Raw genomic sequence first — 15820 nt, forward strand, 5'->3', positions numbered from 1 at the left:
GTGTTTGTATACTCTGAGTTATGATCCGTGCCTTGTGGGAATGGCAAATTGAGGAGCAGATTTTTATTAACGAGAAAATGCTTCTGTCTGTTCTTTCTAGCAAGCACAGCCCCAAAAGGCCTTTTAATGGTCTGCTTCTTTGTGGTGTGTCAAGATGGTCTACTATCCATAAGATACACACGTACTGATTCTGAGAATTGAGATTATGGGAATAGCACGGGCCCAGAATTCCTGTTGCTTACACTATCCAAAAAGTCAAGGCCAAGACTTCACCTTGATTCAGATGGTGTGAGTTGCCCCTCCGCTCTCCACTTCGTGTTGCTTATGTAGACCCAGTGTTGAAAGGTCTGCAGAGAAAGTTTGACAAATACTCTTCTGTTTAGGAAACTTGTACTGTAGGAATGGCACATACTGAACTTGCTCGGACTGTAGAATATTTGTGTAGCTGATCACATTTGGATTCTCTGTACCTTGGCAGTGTAATCTCAAGCTGAATTTGTTTGAAAACAAACTAAAGAAGTGATACTTCATGTATTCTTGTCCCATCTTGCTTTCCTCATCAGGGAGTTAATCAGGGACCCTGCACCGCTCTGACGTCAGGAAAGACCATTAGCTTTCTGATTCACAATTGCTTTTTGAGTATCGACTGTAGAACATTTACCTCTATATGTAAAGCATTTTAATTAACTGAAAAATGAGCCCGAATAACGTTATGTAATTAGGAACAGCCAGCATTTATTTCATACCAATTTAGACTGAGCTTTTTTGATGAATATTGGCGGCCATTACTAGGATGTGAATGGACCTGTGGAGCCGTGGACTGTTTTTTGTTTCTTTCTTTTTTTTTTTTTTTTTTAAACAATTGTTGATGTGATGGCTAGGAAACCAGGGGAAGGAGTCACAGAGCCATTTAAAGGGTGTCATTGTTTTATCACAAGTTGAATTGATTAATGATAAGGTCTTTTGGGAGGCAAAATAACATCGTGCATAGAATAAAAAATTGGAGTTTTACCCTATCTAGGTTACTGTCTAGTTCTGAGTGGCTGTGGGCCAAGTCATTTCATCTTCTGACACCTGTTTCCTATCCGTAAAGTGAGGAAAGCGCATACCCAGTTTTCACCTTGGAGAAATAAGAGAGTAAAATTTGAGTAAATTTTGTGAGAAACCACTTCTGAATGCTGGTAACTGCCATTCAAATACGAAAATGAATGGTAATGAATATTGGAAAATTTCTGAGAATTGAATCTGTATCCAGTAACATTTTTGGATCCCTACATGCAGTACAGCTAACATAATTCCTTGCAGTAGTTTAATAAATTCTGGAAGCTTGCCTCTGAACGACTGAAAGCTTGTTTCTGCCATTCTAATATTTAGATGTACGCATCGATAGGATGAAGACACTGGCTCAACCATTTAGACCAAGCTGCTGATACAGAAAATAGGACTTAGCACCCTCGTGAATATTTCAAAGTTGCCATATAAATAGCTTTTTAATGGTCTCATAACAAAATATGGTAAGTGGGTAAAATGATGACTATGTTAATAATCTTGATGTAGTCTTTCAGCAGCATTTACCTAGTTTAGAACATCACATCGTGCCCTGTAAATATATGTAATTACAATTTAAAAAAAGAAAGTAGAATTATGTTTTAGATTTGACATCTTGGGTGATTATGTTTCTAGGTGCTCTGCTCTCTTGAATAGAGCATTTCACGGTGCTGTGGTTTTGGAGGGGTTCCCTTAGAGTACCCCGTCTTTTCTTTATGAACACAATGACAGCTCATTTCAGAGGTTTTGTTTCACTGGTACCCTAAGGAGTCCGTGAATGGTGCCAATGTGTGGTCTCCTCTCAGTTTTTGGTGTCAAAGGTACATTCTAGAAATGGCTCTACTTACAGCTATGAATACTGTTTGATAATATGTCTTACTGTATTTTATTCCTTTATTATATTTCATTCCTTAAAGCACCAGCTATGCTTAACCATTTGGTAAATTTCATTTGCCATTGGTGTTTGCTTTCCATTTATTGTCCCAGAAAGGAAAAAGTAGTACTGGCATTTTTGTAGGTGGGAGACAGAGTTTAATGGACTTGCACCAGGTCGTATAGCTACTAAGTGGGGTTGACCTGAACCTGTCACTCTATGCTGAACACCCTGTGTAAACATTTGGTGTCTGATGAATGTTTCTGGTTTAAAAAATGTTTTTACTGAGTGAGCAGTCTTCCCCTCCAAGAAGCAGTTCTGGGTTGAGAGGAGGAGCCCAGCATCTGATTAACTTTAGGGCAGAAATTCTCATCTGGGAAGTTACAACAGTCACTTATATTAAATCTCATTTACATTCTAAAGTGTCAGAATGTGATTATTAAAAACGCTGTTTCCAAAAGAATGGCAATGCTCTGCTTAGAAACAAAAAGTATGGAAGTGCTTAACTTTCCTGAAAAGAGGTGGCAAGGCGTTGCAAACCTCGTCTTTGAGTAAGCCAGCCGTGTGGACCTAGCGCAACTAAGGGAAAAATCTCCACGTGGGTTACCTGGGCTTCCGGTAGATTAAGCTGGGGTGGGTTATGGAGTTCTTAAATCCACAAAGATTCTCTGGAGAAGAGTCTTCTCACTATTTGCCTTCACTTCTGGAACTCACATTTTCACTAATATGTACCAGGATTAGTGGGTGCTAATGGGATAATCGGACACACCAGGAAAGTCCCTCAACTTGCATTCGGAAGTTGGCCATCTGTAAAATGAGGGGCTTCGGGTCAGACAAGGTTTAAAAATCTTTCCCCAAAAGAGCATGGTGTCTGGGTTTGGTGCTGTTCTGCCTGTGTCCCTACCTCGTTTCTTCCCTCTTGATACTCTCCGGCTTGCCTGCTGTAGGCCGTGCGTGGATCGTAACAAATGTCTTCCTCAGCATAAGCAACAAACGAGACAGGAGTCTCAAGCACACTGCCTGTTAAAGATTGTTGTTTATGTTTTTGTCTGTTTGTAGCCTCTCGGGCCCTGACCTTCCCAAATGTGTGAGGTTCTTACATAACTTTATGTTGGTAAATTAAAACAGTGGAGGAAAAGAGAAGATAGATACTGATAGGTTGGATAGTAAGGGTACAAAAATGGTTTGGGTTCTTTATAATTATGGCCTGAGATGGTTCCAGTAAAGATGTCTTTGGTTAAATGAGGTAATACATGGTGTGTATATATAAACACAAAGTATATACATGTAAACATAGCAGCTGCTAAAATTAGTGTTCCAGTGTTGCTTCATACCACATGTGATTGTAATGAGTCAGTGCAGCCTGCTAAGCCAGACTTGAGCTTGCTTAAACTGTTTTGAACACTACTGATAATTCAAAAGTAGTGGTTATTATTATTATATATATTTTTATTCCAGAACTTTTGTTTCCTAAGCTGAAACATGTGCAGAACCACAACATATGAAACAGTTGAAGCCAAGTACTGTAGGTGTGTTTTCCTGGGCTTCGTTGGGGCCTCTAAGGGACCTTGGAAACTTAAGTCACATGGTTTGAAAAACTGATTGAAAGCTTTCAGTATCATTTCATTATACAATGAAATCTTTCATAGCATTAGAGAAGTAAAATTTATCAAATGTTGAAATTATGGATAGCAAAAATATAAAACATTATTCAAGTGTAGTGGTGATCTGTTTTGCTTTTAGTATAGTAGTGGAAGTCATTAGTGTTTAATGTTGGAGGATCTCAGATACCCATTGTATAAGGAGTGATGTGATATTTGAGTTGAATTTGAGAAAGGTTTATTGCCTTATTATCACTGAAAAAAGTACAGTATTATGAAGACAAAGATGAACTATACTAAAAAAGCTTCTGTGGACTGAAATAAGTAGAATAAAGATTATACTTTATGGCCTGGTGACTTTAAAGCAATGTATTTAAAACTACTGTATATGCCAGCATATAAGGCAGGTCCACACATAAAGTAATATTCTGTATTGCCAAGAAGAATGTCTAAAAATAAGTTTTGAATGTTTAAATTTCTTGTAATATAGATGGAGTGATTGAGAGTATGTTAGTATTTAGTTATACATAAGCAGTTCAAGTCACATTAATTCAGAAAATGTGCCTTTCCCCACTGTTTCCGTGAAGCAGTTTTACTGAGGCTATTTATATGTGCTTCAACTTCAGCTTTTTCTCCCGAACCTTTCTTGGGCTCTCCTCACAGTTCCAGAGCACATCATCATTCCTTCTGCCATGAAACCTTTGACTGCGTTGGATGCTACTTAGGCGTTTGCGTTGACGTTGGAGTTCTTAAATTTTAAATTATCTACATGAAGTCAGGATTATTTGGAAAGATGAAAAGAATCGTGTACATTGGCTTTTTAAATATATAACTGGCAGATGGATGGATTCATAGATGTTGTGGATTTAGTGATGTTCTTTCTTCTTCTGCTGGGTGACTTCAGTTGCATAGAGTGTACTTCCCGCTGTGATGGTGTCGGGCTTCCCCGATAGCTTGTTGGGCTAATAGAATGTAAATCAGTGTAATACAGCGGGGTCCTTTAAGCGTGACTGGGCTTTTGTACTCATGACTGTCCTAAGAAAAATATGCCTCAGCTTCCTGCTGCCTCTTAGCCTAGACCCCGAATGAGTCAGGTAGTGTAGCAGACCTGGTCCTTACCCTGGCAGGTGGGCTGAAAATCTTCAAGATGCATCAGGTAGTGAGTCCCTGTGAGCCTGACAGATCTAATTTGCTGTCTCTCATGAGTCTGGTAGTATTTCTTTTCTCTTTTGTCTGGATTTCCAGAACCTGAAGTTGCATTTGGGTAGTTGATAAAATAATCTTGGAGATGCTAATCATCCACCAGGGGCTGTGCAGGAACCTAGGATTCTCGACAGTAGGCGTTTTCAGGAATATAGCATACATGAAAACCAGATACGTGCGGTAAAAAATGTGTCAGCAGCCTTGCATGCAGTGTTCATTTTCCAGAGACACTTCCAGAGGGCCTATGAATAGAAGCCTGGTGCCTTCTCCTATGACTCACTTTTTGAGTACATTAGGAACAAAATTTTGGCGTTTGTGTTAGGCAAAGCCTCAAAGTATCTTTACGAACATTCACTGGACTTTATTAGTTACACACATATGTATGCACCAGTGCTTCCCATGTAAGCCTGCAGATTTTAATCCTGTGTGTTTGTGTGTAGTAGTGTTTACACTGTGGCATAGATTTTTATCTCCAGAGAAAAGTAGATACCTATCTAAACTTACATTTATTCAGATTTCTATTTTAAAAATTCTTCTTGGAAGAGTTTGAGGTAAAACATCTCTAGCTATGCCTGCATTTCCCTTTTGCTTACTCAGTACACTACTAAGTTTAGAGTCCCAAAGATTAAGTGAAACTACCCGCTTTGTTCAGTGTCTTCCTAAAGTACATTTTCTTGATGAAAGTCTGACATTATCATCCGTTTCCTTTCACATGATTACCTTGATCAAGCTTTTGATGTAGCACTTCTAACAGGAAAAACACACATTTTTGGTTTTTAAAACGTCTGTATCCTCTTTTCACACAGGATTCATGTGGAGTTCATTAAAAAACAGTAATGCCCAGAATTCATCCCTGAGATTCTGAATTAATTGGTCTGGGTTACTTGTTATTTTTAAAAACTTCCCAGGTGATTCTAACTTGTAGTCAGAGTTGACAACAGCTCGTGTATTTGTAGCCTTGCTGCCATCTGTATTATTGAAAGTAAGCAATGTAGGTTAAAAATCTGTTTTACATGTGGAATTGTCCACTTAGGTCACCTCCAGTGTTCAGGTAAACTGGATATTTGTTCTTCCAGGAAATTGTTGTCCTGCTTGCAGCTTTATTCCGCGTTTTTAATCTTTGGAACATTGTTGGTAGGCCAGTGGGTTGTATCAGTAAAACATTCACGCTAGACTTGGGATACCTACTTTCTTTCATGATTCCATCTATTCAGTTAGTACAAACGGTTTCATCTTAAAATCACACTGCCTCAATCAACCTGATGGAAACTGATTTAAATAGCAGTGAACTTGGAGAGGAGCTGAGTATACTCGCTTAGGCTACCTCGGTCTTACTGATTGCTATAGGGCCTTGTTGAAGATCTGAGTCAGTAGCCTTACCTTTTTCCAAATGCCTATGTAAATAGTCGGTGACAGGTAGCAATAAAAGATTGAAATACCTAAATAAACGCGAAGTTTTAAAGAGAAGAAATACAAACTTTTAGTATGTGCTCTTAGAAAAGTTCCCAGAGTGAAGCTGCATTTTCTTCTACCACATAAATCTTTCTGTAGAAGATGCAAAGATTTTCTCCTGTTACTAATGATTTATCTTTTGGATATATAGCCTAACTGCGTCTACATGAATTCCTTTCCATTCATATCTGAAGCAGCATATTTATCCCACTAGCCTCATGACTCATCCTACCATAATTAGACAAAATGTGATGCAGTGAATGTTTTTTATGCATTCATGCTCTTCTCAGGATCTTCAGCGTGTGAGGAAGTTTATAATCGTTTTCTTAGGACTGGCTTTCATATGACCCAGCGGTCCTGCTACTGGCTATATAACCAGAGGGAACGAAATCGGTATGTTGGAGAGACACCTGCATGCCCATGTTCATCACAGCCTTACCCGTCATAGCTGCGAAGTGGGACAACCTAAGTGCTATCACCGTGAAGAAATGATAAATGTTTGAGGAGATGGACATGTTTAACCTGATTTAAACATTACACAGTATACATGTGTATTGAGACATCACATGATTCTCCCTTAATGTACACAGTTACTGTTTTTGTGTATCAGTGAAAAAAATTTAAAAAAAAAGTATGGCACCTCCTCCCTGCCCCTGCCCCATGCCCAAACAAAATTGGTGGCCTTGAAGGGTTCTGGGTGAGTCAGTGTGCTTCTGCTTTTTCCTCCTGGACACTTTGGGTTTAATTCTGGCCTTTTTACTTAATAGCTGAGTGACTTAGGCGTTTTTTTTAACTTTTCTAAGCTCTAGTTTTTCATCTGCACAGTGTGAGTCGTGGATGTTACGCACCTCATAAGGTGGGGCAGCGGGGATTGAGTGAGATGCCGAGAGCCTCTACCAGGGTTTCTGGCCTCCCCGCCCTGTCGGCTGCGGTGGTCCATCCCTGCTGTGGCCAGTGTAGCTCCCGCCGCTGCACCTGGTGCTGGCTGCCTCTGCTCTTTCACAGTGGCGTAAAACACTAGGGAACCTGAGGGGAGTTGTGAGTTATTTAGAAAAAGATTAGCTTTCTTTTCTTAGGCCTGTTATGAGTTCTGCTTTGAGTTCTATTTCATGATTTTTTTTTTTTTTTGTGGTTTCTCTCCGGTACTGGGAACCGAACTCACGACCTTGTGCTTGCCAGGCAGGCGCTTTTGCCGCTGAGCTAAATCCCCAGCCCCCTATTTCATGATTAAAGGCTGATTTATATCTATGATTAAAGGTTCACCAAGGGCAGGAATCTTTCATTCTGCCTTAAGAAAAAACGCCCCCCACTCCCTGATGTGAAGAAGTTTTTGTGTATGAGGCACATTGAATATATAAGGCTGTTGATACGAATCTTAGGGGAGTGTCCTATTTCCATGGCAGTTCTGTAACTTAGGACATTTTTGAAATGATACATTGACTTTAAAGTAAAACAAATAAACTTATAGCTGGAAGCTTAAATGTTCAGGTTCACATCAGTGTCATTGCAATCTCTGACTGGAAATTCATCTTTTCCTTTAACCACAGGAATGTGCTGAAACAGTAGTAGGTGTTGGTTAAAATTAGAATCAACTGTTTCCATAACCAGAACTATAGACATGTTCAAAAAACTGTGCAAGTGACAGAGTTCTGCTAGTTTGCCCATGTGGTTCAAGAGAGTTTTCATTCAGTTCGGCTGACTGCAGTTGGGTTCTTTTCCTGAACTTGGCAAATGACATGTGGGCAGGCTTTCTGAACCTGGCTGGTGCTGCAAGCTCAGAACTTTTCGTGTGGATGGGTCGAGAGTTGTGTTCTTGTTTTGCCTCAGTGCCCATCCTCTGTCTGTGAGGCTGAGCTCCAGGGAAAGATTCAGCACTGACACTGTCTGCGTTTAGTAGCTCACTACTGCATCCCCACTCTCTGACGCCTGGTCACCAACAGTGAATTTGCTAAGGCTCTGGTGCTGTAACTATTCATGTGTTCTTGGACTACTACAGGAATTGCTCATCTCGTGAAGCTGCTGCTTTGTAGCTAATAGTCAGCATTTGATGCCTTTTGAGAACTGGAGAAGTCCGTACAGAGATGCGGTTTCCATGGAGTGGGGGAAAAACTGATCAGCCCAAACCCCATGATCTAGGATCCAGTTTTTGTGTGAGAAAGATGGAGTTTGCAGAAGCAGGACTCTACAGGGTACAGGTGTTTGGTGCTTAATTCATTTGCTGAGATGGGGCCAGAGAGTGGGCTTGCTCAGTTGTACCGCATCCAATCACAGAGGCTCCCGGGGAGCAGTTTCCAGCTGTGACGGCCATGCTCACTTTGCATTTGGTTTATTTGGGTCTTGTCTTCTCCTCCAAACTGAATTGCCACCAGGATGGCGTTCCAGAGCTGTTTTTCCGTCAAATACCTAACAGTTAAAAATAATTTAACTATTTACTTCTTTAAGGTTTTCGTGTGTAGTACCTTTTCTCTTGCTTTCATAACTTTAAAAGTCCATGATGCTGTATTCTTGATGAACAAGGCTTTAATTAGCCTTTAACAAGCCTTAATTAGAACATCAGTGTCTTCACATTGGGCTGTATGCAGTGATGAAGAGATTGTTTTGGTGGTACTGGGGACTGACACGACATTTATTTTATATTTTTATAGGTACATGGAAGGAACGTGGAATGTTTGAAAACTTTAGAAGTCTGATTGTATGATATAATGGGCAAGCTTTTCATCTCTCTGAGTAATTGTTTGATTTCATGGAATGGAGCAGAACATGGATATTTTGAAGCCTCAGATAAATGGATAGCAAGGGATCATGCTGGTCCTCATGGTTACTAGGAGCCATGGGCAGATGGACTGTACCCTGACCAAGCCTGGGTCAGGACATTCTTGTCACCTTTCTGCTCTTTAGTGTTTGCTCTTGCTTTGGGGCGGGGTGCGGCGGGAATTGAATTCACAACCTCGTGCTTGCCAGGCAGGCCCTGTGCGCCGAGCTATGTCCCTAGCGTTTGCACTTTCTCAAATCAGCTAAATAAATCACTGAAAAATTAGTATAATTTACAGGATGTTCCCCTGCCATACTGCATGCCTGTTTGTCACAAGACTCCGCTTCCTGCCACCTGCTATTAAAGGAGAGCATTTCATGCAGTTAACAATATCCAGTTCTTCTAGGAGCTATTTACATAGCTGGGACTGGTTAGTGGAGAGATGGGGCTGGGCTGTAACATTTTGACTTGGAGGTAAATTTTTAGAGTTGCTATGAACTTCACAATAAAACCTTAATTAACTGGGATTATGTACAGCAAAGACACTTTCTGATTAATTAAATTTTCTTTTGAATTGAGAGTTAAACACTACCTTTTCCAACCTTACTTTGTTTGGCTTTTGGAATTCTGATGTCAGGATTCTGAAGTAGGTTAATGTTTCTTTGAGTTAGCCTGAAACTGCTTGGGGACACACGAATCCTGTTATTCAGGCTTACTTTCTGCAGGCGTGTAAGAGGCTTGGCTGCTGATTTTTCTAAGTCGGTGCCTCCTCCCCCTTCCCCCTTCCTCTCCCCGCCCCTCTCTCTTCTTCTCTCCCTTCTCCTTCCTCCCTGCTTCCTCCCCTTCTCTTTCTCTGCCCTTGTCTTCCCCCTCTTACTCGCCTCTCCCTCCTCCCAGGCCCCTCCCCGTCCCTCCCTCAGTTGAGGCAGGAAGAATGAATCTCTTCTTCTGGTATTTTCTTTTCCACATCTTAAATTCAGAATGAAAAGCTACTTTATCATGCCCAGCATCAATAAATCCAGTTATTTATATAATCCTGCTATTTGAAGATGTACAGATATCCTAGCAAAATAAAGTCAAATTATATTTAGTAGGCTGTTGGGTTGACTTTTTTGCCTAATAGAAAATAAATGCATTCAACAGATAGTTACTGAGCACCTGTCCTGGGTACTTTGTATACTACGTTAAACAGTTTCAATTCTGTAATGATGTCACAGCATGACAGTGTTGATCCAGTAACCTTTGTGTACGTCTTATTTTCTGAAAGCAACGGAACCTTGTCCCTTAGGACAAGGGTTAGGGTTAGGGTTGGTTAGGGTTAGGGTTAGGGTTAGGGTTAGTGTGGTCACAGCAGGTCTTTCTTCTTAGTTTGAAGTTAGTGTTGGAAACCTTCAAAGTGTCTCAGCTTTTTTCTTTTGTACTCGGTACTTAAAACTGAATAATTTAATTCCAAAAGTTAAAATATTGCTTATTTTATCTATTCATAAATTGCAGACATTCCAGAATATTAAAAGCTTTCCTTAATGTAAGAAAGAAATTTAGGCGACAATGTTGCTTTACTTTGATATGATTTTTAATGCTGAGTTTCACATACGTCCTTAAGAATTTACTGTCTCCAGTTAGAGAATGGGGTTGGGAAGAGGTATGGAAGGGCCGTTCCCGGTGGTGTGTACGGAGTGTGCTGTATGCACAGTGGGAAATGAGACCCGTTATCGTGAGAATGTAATATGCACTCGTCAGGAAGACTTGAGTGTCTCCAAGTAAAGGAGGAGTTTGCATCATCTATCAGTCTCAGTGAAAGCTAAGAGTACTAGGAAGTAAGCCGTAGCAATAACTTGTGTTCTGTATTTTGCCTTAAATGAAAATAGAACCTCTTACTTGCGAGGGTTTCTCCCCTTAGTTCTTGATATAGCTGTTCTATGACTATCAAAAACATTTTTAAAAAAGAAACATAGATGAACAAGATGTAGAGGAAAAGTGACAAAGGTGAAGATTTGGCAAGAAGTAAACCTGGACTCTTGGGTCTTTATAGTCTTTTGTGTGTCTGAAACATAATAAAATACATTTATTTATTTATTTATTTATTTACTTTGCTTTTTAAGGAGCAGACTCTTACTTATTGGGGAAAGAAAGCTCCTGTCTGAGACAGTAGGGGTCCCGAGTGGGGTGCAGAGGACCCTGCCTCTCAGGATTTTTATAGCGCAGAACCTCGAGCTGAGGCGGGTGCAAGGTGAGGAAAAACAGGAAATCACGAGGCAGGCACGAGGTGGGACGAGACTGTGGCCAGCCAGTAAGAGTATGAGCATCATGTCTCAGGTAACATCGATGAAATCAGGATCAAAAGGGAACTAAGTCCCCTAGCGAGCGGTTCTGAAACAGAACAGGGGCTCTTCCTGTAGGGGGTTGGGTCAGTGGCTCTTCCTGGCTTTCTGTAAAGTACTAGTAGATGAATTCTTCCTTTAGAAATTTATTTTGTACATTTCTGCAAGTGTTTCATTTTTACTGTGAAGAGTGGACCCGTGCTGAGTCTGTGGGTGTGCGATTTGTGGATGTTAAATTTCACGCTGTGAAGGTGAAACAGTCCTCTGCTGTCAGGTCTTTATAAAGAGCTTGCCTGTGGATGGCAGTAGCAGTTGTCATCTCACTATCTGACAGTTGAAGGCAAGAGACAGGTCATGCTCTCGTGGAACCCTTCGAGCGACAGGTCAGCAAAGATTCTCATTTTAGCTGTTCACATGTGAATGTTTCATTGTCATTTAGGTCTTACTTGCTTAATCAAAAATGATGTCTCTTTAAAACGTGTTTATGCAAATTAATCATATTAGATAATAGTAAGAGTTTATTCATTGTGTATCTACATTAAATCCAGATTATACATCTGTATGCAATACATACATTCACACACACATGTGTATATATATACTATATGTATCTGTTTTCACAGCGTGAACTTATTTTCTTATATTTTGCTTCTAAAACTAATAGCCACATGAATGCCTCTGAGTTAAGTTAGACTGGCTTCAAAAGTCTGCCTGACCCTGGCGAATGGTTCTGGTTTCAGTTCGAAGGTGAGTTGGGCTGGGTGGGTGCGTAGCGCTATGTGGAGAGCAGGTCCGTTTACAATGCATTCATCGATCTCTCTTCCTTCAGTGGAAATGCCAGAACGGAATACATTCGTAGGAAGTAGGAAAGCTGTCTTTAGTGGAAAGGAGTCCTGGGGGCTTTGTGGGAAACAGACGGCAGCTGCAGGATGCCATCCCTAGAGTCCTTCCCGTGGGGAGACGAGGCCTCCAGGGAAGGGAGAAGTGGCCTCTTGGCAGGGGCTCCTGCAGGTCCGAGTTCGCAGTCCCCTGCACAGGGTGGGGTGCTTCTCTGCGATGCAGAGTGTGGAGGACACGCATGGCTCCAGGGGACACTCTCCCTGAACCCCGAATGAAGAGCGGCTCCCTGGCCGGTCCTCACAGGCTAACACCTGGAGAGACCTCTCCAAAGAAAAGGAGCTGTGGGGAGGATGAGCAGAGGCTTCCCTGTGGTGGGGAAGAACTGATGTCACAGGGAAGAGAAAATTAGCAGCAACAACAAAATAATTCCTGGCTGCCGAAACAGGGAAGGGCAGTGCCCCAGAAGGACAGAGCAGCCACCCGGAGCAAGGCCTCCCTCACTTGCCGTGCTGAGGCCCAGCGGGCCTGTGCCTTCCTCTTCATGTCCTTTACGTGCCACTTCCTTCCCTTCTCAGGAGGAACCGGGTGTGGAAACTTACACTGCCACGAAGAAGCCCTCCAGCCACCTGTACCAATGAGATGTGGTTAGCTTAACAGAAGTTGTCAGGTGTTGGGGGGAAAATGCATGAATGAAGGACAAAAAACAGTTGCTCTAGAGCCACCAGGAGAACTGATGGTCCTGGAACTCACTATACACAAGTCCAGTGCAGCGTAGCGTTCCGAGGGCAGCCTGCCTTACACAGTTCCGTGTTTTTCTTGCGGGGAGGGAGTTGGATATGGGAAGTGGAATGCAAACTTCCTACCTGTTGTAGTCAGGGCTTACAGGGAGAGATTTCAAACAGGGCATGCAGGTCTCTTTCAAGGCTCTGCACTGGGAAGGTCCAGCGGTGAGTGGGGGAAGCTAGAAAGTCTGTGTCAGTGGGATGAAGGATCTGTGCCAGCAGGCTGAGGGATCTGCCCTGGAGCCAGAAAGCGACCCTCAGGGTAAGGACCAAGGACCAGAGCTCCTCGGAAGAGAACCACCACCATCCTCAGCGACAGCAAGGACCTGACCTCCTCTGACGATGGTAACAGCTGAGTTCCTATTAGGAAAACCAACGTGACAGGCTTCTCCAGGAGAATCTTCACTCTCCAGTTCTCCTTTTACGCTGTTAGACAATCCTCAGGTCACCCACGCCCGGCACCACCTGATTCAGTTCAGCCGAGTGCTACAAGTTGCCCATTAGTTAATCTTCACCGCTATCCTTATGCGTTAATGTTACTTTGTTGCTTATGTTGAACCATTTCAGCTGAAACAAGTTTAAGAAAAATGATGGATTTGCGCCTGCGTATCACCTTGTTGCGGAGCAGATGGGGTGAAGATGTTATCATGAAGTCAGTTTGCCATAGAGTCCATGTCAAAAAGTTGGAATAGTAGTTTTAATTAAAAAAAAAAAAAACTGTGAAAGTATATTGAGAATTCTTGAAGTCATTAACTGAATTGAAAATGTTACTACCAGGGATATAAAAGATATTGTTTATATTTTAGTGGTAAACCACAATGAATAGATTTTTAATTAATGGCACGTGGCTACTAATGAATTAGCAAAGAAAATATGTAGCAGCCCTTGCAATAATCTCTCTCGTAGAAAAACAAGTGCTAGGAGCCGTTCCTATGCTGCTGAGGGAAATCTAAAAATTGCACTGAAAATGGCTTCATGTTAATTTTGCTGTGTTAGAGGTGATAAGGAAACGTGCAAAAAGGCGGAGAGGAGAACTGGATACAGTGGAGATGATCGATCATAAGGCCAGCAAAAGAGATGTATTCAGACTGGAGCGAGGTGTGGGCTGAACTTAGGCATGGGAGGATGAGGGAAAGGAAAGGTCAGGTATGTAGCATCTCTGTTCGTTTTCTCTTTGAAAACCAAAATCTTGCTGCACATACTTAGGCAGAATACGTAAGGACTCAGGGATGCTGTCATAGTCGATGATACACCTGAGCATAAGGTTCCTGCCGTCTTGGGCCTCTGTGGTGGCTGCTTTGCTGTTGCATTGAGCCCAGAACTGAGCAGCTCCGATGCTCGTGCAGGCTGCACATGCCCTTCTTCGGCTTTTGCTTTTGGAGGTGTGAAGGAGAGGGGAGGGAGGAGAGACAGACAGACGATGGGGCCGACTGACTTGCAAAGCCTGTTGGTTCCATACTGTTGGGGACGAGCCACAGGCTGAACTTAGGAATCGTGTTCAGCCTGGTCCTGTGCACTGACTGACACTGTCTCTTCAGGAAATAGTTCATGGAGTTGAAAAAATAAGAGTCCACAGGAAACGTCATGGGGCTCCACGTGAGTTGTTTATGGATTAGAATGCAGATGGGGGTGCAAAGACAAAGGTGGTATGTAGCTGGCCAGGTAGTAGCTGGCTGTGCCAGAAAGCGGAAAAATCCTCTTCAACATGGTGCACTGTTTTTATTCCATCCATCTTGGGTAAGACTGCTTTTGAACCTGGTGGTGGGACTTCCTCGCCTGCCTTCCTGCCTGCCTGTCTCTGTCTGTCTGTCTCTCTGTCTGTCTTGCTCTGTCTTTCTGTTTGTGAGGGAGCCCAGTAAAGTCTGGTGATTGCTATGCTTTCCTCTAAACTCTGTGTTGGTGTTGGAAATTTCCAGTTCAGCTCATATGCTCTGTGCCCCCTCCAGCCAGCGTTACGTGAAAAAGCCAGTAAGGATGAACATCTGGTACAGAAACCTTCCTGACTTAGGGAGGTTTGCTGCATTTAGAGTCTCCCTCTTCGTTCACACACACCGGAGCCCAGCTGAGACGGCGAGCCTCTGCACGGTGAGCTGCACAGAGGTCAGCGGGCCGGGGTCCCTGGAGCGCTGTTGCTTAGGCTGGAGAGACACTGCATCTGAGAGGTGCTGCCTGCCGGGGTGCTGCTCTTTCCTGACTCAGTTTTGTGAAAGGACAGTGGGTGTGAATCGTTGGCTGGAAGCTCTTATCCTCTGATCACCAGCCAGAGTTGAGCTACACTGGCTTCAAGAAATTTCAGCCTTCTAAATCCTAGCTGCCAAAACCCCAGATTTTGCTTTAATTACTTCCTTTCCTTGAATTACTTTAAAGTTGTAGGAGGTATTTTTATTTTTCTTAAGGACCATTAAAAGTGGTTTAGAAATGAACTAGATAATGTAATTGAATGATGCGGGGCTAAAGTGTGTATTTTTTTACTCTCACTTAGGTATAGCGAAAGCAAATTAGTAGTTTGCTCATAAAAAGCAAGTTACTAATTCGGATTTAGCATTCTTCTAGTTGAAGGAACTTGTAAGTCACCGAAGTTTAGTACATCTTGGGCTGGGTATGGCTCATGGCCATTGTGCGTGACTTCATTTTATCCTCCACCCTCTGCCCCCAAAACACTTTATTTTGTATAATTTATTGTTAGAATAATCTTTGTCCAAAAGTGACTTTGATAGATTAAATCAAACCTCATAGCAATTTATAAAAATCTGGAACTTCATGTCAAGAAAAAGTTTTGTAAAATAATTTTCTCAAAGTTAGTATCAAGAATATTTTAGTAATGCTTTTCAGCAAGGTCATTAGTGAAATACTTTTGTCTTCGCCATCTCATAATTCTCAATCATAGCTACGCTCTGTTGTTACAGTGTTGGCTTTTATCAGCTGGAGAATGATTTTAGGTTAAGTGC

General features: G+C 42.0%; 1 protein-coding gene across 1 annotated transcript in view; it reads left to right on the top strand.

Annotated features, from left to right (window-relative positions):
* The first annotated feature begins 14831 nt into the window (after positions 1 to 14831).
* The window catches only part of Fmnl2 (formin-like 2), a 151195-nt gene continuing 150206 nt past the window's right edge, over positions 14832 to 15820 (top strand). Inside the window, exon 1 of the mRNA XM_013517443.1 lies at positions 14832 to 14957. Within this exon, the coding sequence (XP_013372897.1) occupies positions 14847 to 14957 (111 nt within the window). The 5' untranslated portion in view covers positions 14832 to 14846. The remainder of the gene's footprint in view (positions 14958 to 15820) is intronic.

Source organism: Chinchilla lanigera, unplaced genomic scaffold, assembly GCF_000276665.1.
Source record: "Chinchilla lanigera isolate Chin_1 unplaced genomic scaffold, ChiLan1.0 scaffold00039, whole genome shotgun sequence".
Taxonomy (NCBI): Eukaryota; Metazoa; Chordata; class Mammalia; order Rodentia; family Chinchillidae; genus Chinchilla; species Chinchilla lanigera.